General features: G+C 34.4%; 1 protein-coding gene across 1 annotated transcript; it reads right to left on the bottom strand.

Moving 5' to 3' along the window:
• Positions 1-1,339: 1,339 nt before the first annotated feature.
• Positions 1,340-5,524, bottom strand: LOC129674935 (zinc finger protein 260-like; the record flags this gene model as incomplete). Its single annotated transcript, XM_055605011.1, has 2 exons — positions 1,340-3,848; positions 5,464-5,524. Coding segments are annotated over 2 exons (2,108 nt in total), but the record flags the coding sequence as incomplete, so codon positions are not given.
• Positions 5,525-5,646: the final 122 nt, after the last annotated feature.

Raw genomic sequence — 5,646 nt, 5'->3', positions numbered from 1 at the left:
AGATTTCAATTGGAAACAAATTAAGGATGGATGTCACAAACACATGCGTACATTGTTGACACTTGTTAGAATTTTCCTCCAAACTAATGTAGTGTAATTGAATGCAAGTGGGTGGGTCAAAGACCTTAACAAATCTTTTATTCTAACAGATGTTCTACAGAATGAGTTCTTTTAGGTTCTCAAAGACTACTGTGATAGGCAAAGGTTTAAAGATGTATCCCACACAGTAAACCTTTTGCTCTTATATAATGGTACCATGAAGCAGAAAACTTTACCATATTGACTACATTCATGGGGTTTCTCTGCAACATGACTTTTTTCTCATGATTTCAAAGAAAACCCTATGAAAAGGATTTACCACATTGCTTCTTCAGAGGGTTTTACTGCAATGTGTTTTCTTTTATGTATTTGGAGATAACTGTATTAAGAAAGGCTTTATCACATTGAAGACATGTGTAAGGTTTTTCTCTACTATCTGTTCATTTGTATACTTGAAGATGACTTTGATATGCAAAACATGTAAAAGCAAATTATGTGGGATCATGCAAAAGCAATTTGCCTTAAGTATTGCCTTTTAAATTCCAGCCTCCATTGATTTATAGGGTGAACATAAGTTTAAGTTCATAGTCCCTAGGAAAGCTGTAGACTTCCCAATAGCTGACCAGCTTTAAATACTTAACTTTTGTTGCCCAAAACATGACTGTTCCATACCATGGTTTCTGGTCCCCTAACATAATGACTGATCCAAACCACAGATTCTCTTTCCTAAAACATAATACCTTTTCCTAACCACAAAAGAACAACTGGATATGATTGTTTTGACTGTAAAATCTACATTTTGCATCAGGTGACTTTCTCAATGATGTAAACAAATCCCATATCCCTAAACCATGACTGATGGAAATAATTCAGTTGTAAAACAGTAAAGATGTTTATGATTTTCAAGCTCAGAACCTCTGTAACTTTCGAGTTCATTGGATGTGTAGGCATCACAGTTCAACATTATGTGTCCTTCATCAAACTGGATGACGATATTTTTTTTTCATCTGTATTGATGTGTTTGAGTTGTATTGGATTCAGTGGACAGAAGAACACAAAAGCCTTACCATATTGATTATATTCTCAGATTTTTCTCTCCATTTTGAAACTTTTATGATGATGTAGAATATAGATATGTGCAAAGGTCTCCCATTTTAACACATTCATAAAGTTTCTCTCTGTATGAATTCTTTCATGATGACAAAGATTATACAAATGTGGAATAGCTTCACCATGTAAATACACTCAGTCTTTCATTCCATTATGAATTCTTTCATGACACTGAAGATGATTGTGTAGAGCAAGTTTTTACTAGGAGTTGACTGATATGTGAAAAGGCTTTACCACATAGATTACATTAATAAGGTTTCTCTCAAGTGTGAGCTCTTTTATTTATTAGGAGAAGACTGTTACATGCAAAGGCTTTAACACATTGATTACATCCATAATAGTTCTCTCCAGTGTGAGATATTTTTTGTATTAGACTACTGTTACATTCAATAGCTTTACCACCTTAATTACATTCATAAGGTTTCTCTCTCGTATGTGTTATGTCATAGGAGATTACTATTATGTCAAAATGCTTTATCACATTGATTATATTCATAAAGTTTCTATCCAGTGTGCTTCTTCTATGTACATGGAGATTATTATGGCAGGCAAAGTTTTTCACACATTGGTTATATTCATAGCGTTTCACTCCAATAAGTGTTCTTGTTCAAGATAAGTCTTACATGAAAAGACGTCATGACATTAGTTATATTTATAAGGATTTTCTGCAACATGGATTTTTATGTCTTCGGAGAGCACTGTTATCTACAAAGGCTTTACCACATTGGTTACATTCATAAGGTTTCTCCCCAGTGTGAGTTCTTTTATGCCTTTGGCGACTACTGTTATCGGCAAAGGCTTTACCACATTGGTTATATTCATAAGGTTTCTCTCCAGTGTGAGTTCTTTTATGTACTAGGAGATCACTGTTACGTACAAAAGCTTTACCACATTGATTACATTCATAAGGTTTCTCTCCAGTGTGAGTTCTTTTATGTACTAGGAGATCACTGTTACATGCAAAGGCTTTACCACATTGATTACATTCATAAGGTTTCTCTCCAGTGTGAGTTCTTTTATGTACTAGGAGATGACTGTTACGTACAAAAGCTTTACCACATTGATTACATTCATAAGGTTTCTCTCCAGTGTGAGTTCTTTTATGTTTTTGGAGATTACTGTTACATGCAAAGGCTTTACCACAATGGTTACATTCATTAGGTTTCTCTCCAGTGTGAGTTCTTTTATGTCTTTGGCAACTACTGTTATCAGCAAAGGCTTTACCACATTGGTTACATTCATAAGGTTTCTCTCCAGTGTGAGTTCTTTTATGTCTTTGGCAACTACTGTTATCAGCAAAGGCTTTACCACATTGATTACATTCATAAGGTTTCTCTCCAGTGAGAGTTCTTTTATGTATTAGGAGATGACTGTTACGTACAAAAGCTTTACCACATTGGTTATATTCATAAGGTTTCTCTCCAGTGTGAGTTCTTTTATGTATTAAGAGTTGACTGTTCTGTGAAAAGGTTTTACCACATTGGTTACATTCATAAGGTTTCTCTCCAGTGTGAGTTTGTTCATGTACTAAAAGACTACTCTTACATGCAAAGGCTTTACCACATCGGTTACATTCACAAGGTTTCTCGCCAGTGTGAGTTCTTTTATGTTTTAGGAGATGACTGTTCTGTAAAAAGGCTTTATTACATTGGATACATTCATAAGGTTTTTCTCCAGTGTGAGTTCTTTTATGTATTAGGAGATGACTGTTACGTACAAAAGCTTTACCACATTGGTTACATTCATAAGGTTTCTCTCCAGTGTGAGTTCTTTTATGTATTAGGAGATGACTGTTCTGTGAAAAGGCTATACCACATTGGTTACATTCATATTGTTTCTCTCCAGTGTGAATTCTTTTGTGTTTTTGGAGACTACTGTTACATGCAAAGGCTTTACCACATTGGTTACATTCATAAGGTTTCTCTCCAGTGAGTGTTTTTTCATGTACTAGGAGATGACTGTTACATGCAAAGGCTTTACCACATTGGTTACATCCATAAGGTTTCTCTCCTGTGTGAGTTCTTTTATGTCTTTGGCAACTACTGTTATCAGCAAAGGCTTTACCACATTGGATACATTCATAAGGTTTCTCTCCAGTGTGAGTTCTTTTATGAACTAGGAGATGACTGTTCGTTGCAAAGGCTTTACCACATTGGTTACATTCATAAGTTTTCTCTCCAGTGTGAGTTCTTTTATGAACTAGGAGATTACTGTTCTGTTCAAAGGCTTTACCACATTGGTTACATTTATAAGGTTTCTCTCCAGTGTGAGTTCTTTTATGTTTTTGGAGATCACTGTTACATGCAAAGGCTTTACCACATTGGTTACATTCATACGGTTTCTCTCCAGTGTGAGTTCTTTTATGTATTAGGAGATGACTGTTACGTACAAAAGCTTTACCACATTGATTACATTCATAAGGTTTTTCTCCAGTGTGAATTCCTTTATGTCTTAGGAGATCACTGTTAGTTGCATAGGCTTTACCAGATCGGTTACATTCATGAGGGCTCTCTACTCTATGTATCCTTTTGAGTCTTAGGACATGACTTTTCTGTGCAAAGGCATTACCATATTGGCTACATTCATAGTTATCCGCACCAGTATGCATACTTTTACATGTGTGGGGACTACTGTGATGTGCAAAGACTTCATATTGAGTATCTTCAGGGAGTTTGTCGGCACAATGATTGTTTTCATACCTGCAAAGATAATTGGCACATATGACAGCTTTTCCACATTCATTACACTAATGGATGTTTTTGCCACATGACTTAATTTTGCGATTTGAATTAAAGGTAAAGAAGAATTACATTTTGAATTTTCATCATTATTTTTATATTCACGGTGTTCTCCTTCTCTACGGGTTGTTTTGCATATTTGAAAATAAATGTGATGGTAAAAATATTTGTTACCTGGCTCACATTTATTATATACTTTCTTCTATAAGATGTTTTACCACATATTAGTAGAAAACTGCAATACCTCAGAGCTTTAACAGAATGACTAGATCAATAACTTTCCCCATACTGTGAGCCAAAATAAATATGTAAAGATAACTGAGTAAAAGAATAATTTGTATATACCTAAAACTATATTTTTTGCAGTGTGATTTTGTGAGAATTCCTAATGAAGGTGAAAAAACAGTTAATTGATGATGGTGTATATTGTGTGAAAGTATGCCAGTATATGTGAATGCTAACTGTTGAGCCAGCAATCAGTTCAGTACTGATGAAATCATAGTATTGTTAGTTCTACAGCTGATCACCTGTCCTATATTTTGTAAACATTTGTCCTTCCTTACTTATTTATTGGAAATAAGACAGAGCTAATAAGTGATAGCAGAGCACAAAATGAAGGACAGAACTTCTGAGTGAGAGAGGGTTTCTGGGAAGGAGAAAGCAAATGACAGGCCACTCACCAGCATGACAATGAGGTTAACAGATGAACATGAACATTAACAAAGAGGTAGAACTGGCCATGCATTGGGATACTGTGCTAGGTTTGTGTTAGGGAAAAAAAGGTGTTCAGAATCTGCCCAGTTAAATTGCCTAAGCTTTAAAATATTAAAAAGCCTCTGTGTCATTATTTGTATTGCTTGCAGCTCTAAATAGCCCATATAAATCATAATAGGTATCTATTTTTAAACATCTACTCAAAATGGGGACTACTATACCTTTTAGTTGTTCTGGGTGGTACATTGTTTCTTTCCATATACATATATTAAAATGACTTCTACTCACTGTGATACATGATAATATAACAAACTATAAAAAGAATAATAAATGACATGATTCCATGATGCAGTCACACATTTGATTTTTGTTCATCACAGACACATGCTATAGGGGTTATCGTTTTTCCACAACAAAATTCTTGACTCTAAAAAATGGCCCTTCTCACAAAACTTAGGCATATTACTACAAGTATATGAGTAACCTCATTTTACTATGGACGAGTTGATTCGTATAGTGTTTTGGATATAATTTCATCACCTATTTACTGTGAATATATTTGGCAATATCTGAGTTGTAGGAGACTAAACAAATTGCAGTTTTACCTCATAGTGCTAATGAGTAAACAATTTAATCATTGATCTTGCGTAAGTATGATTTCCTTGCATTCTTTCTTATAGGAGTGCCTTGCAAACACACATCAAATATCTAACATGGAGGTACATGGTTTAGTAACAAGTTAGTCATCATCAATAAATACACTTAAAACAGTTCATTTACACTGTCCCTTCTCTTTCAAAATTTCAGAACTTATTAAAATTTTCTCAGAACCATATTCATATCAGCTTACAATGAAAATTACCTTGCATGTCTTCTAGAACTTTGAAAATGCTCTTCTATATTATGACTTTCCCAATTGTAGCCTAAAATACAGTAACAGAAAACGTATGCTTTATTATTGGAAATAAGACAAAATTTAAGTCGTGCTCTATGGTCAATCAAAGAACCATTCACCTCATTCTTCCTCATCCTCAATAGAAATTGC

The sequence above is a fragment of the Psammomys obesus genome, unplaced genomic scaffold (genome assembly GCF_907164565.1).
Source record: "Psammomys obesus unplaced genomic scaffold, mPsaObe1.curated_primary_1811, whole genome shotgun sequence".
NCBI lineage: Eukaryota > Metazoa > Chordata > Mammalia > Rodentia > Muridae > Psammomys > Psammomys obesus.
This window is presented reverse-complemented; position numbering and strand designations above follow the sequence as displayed.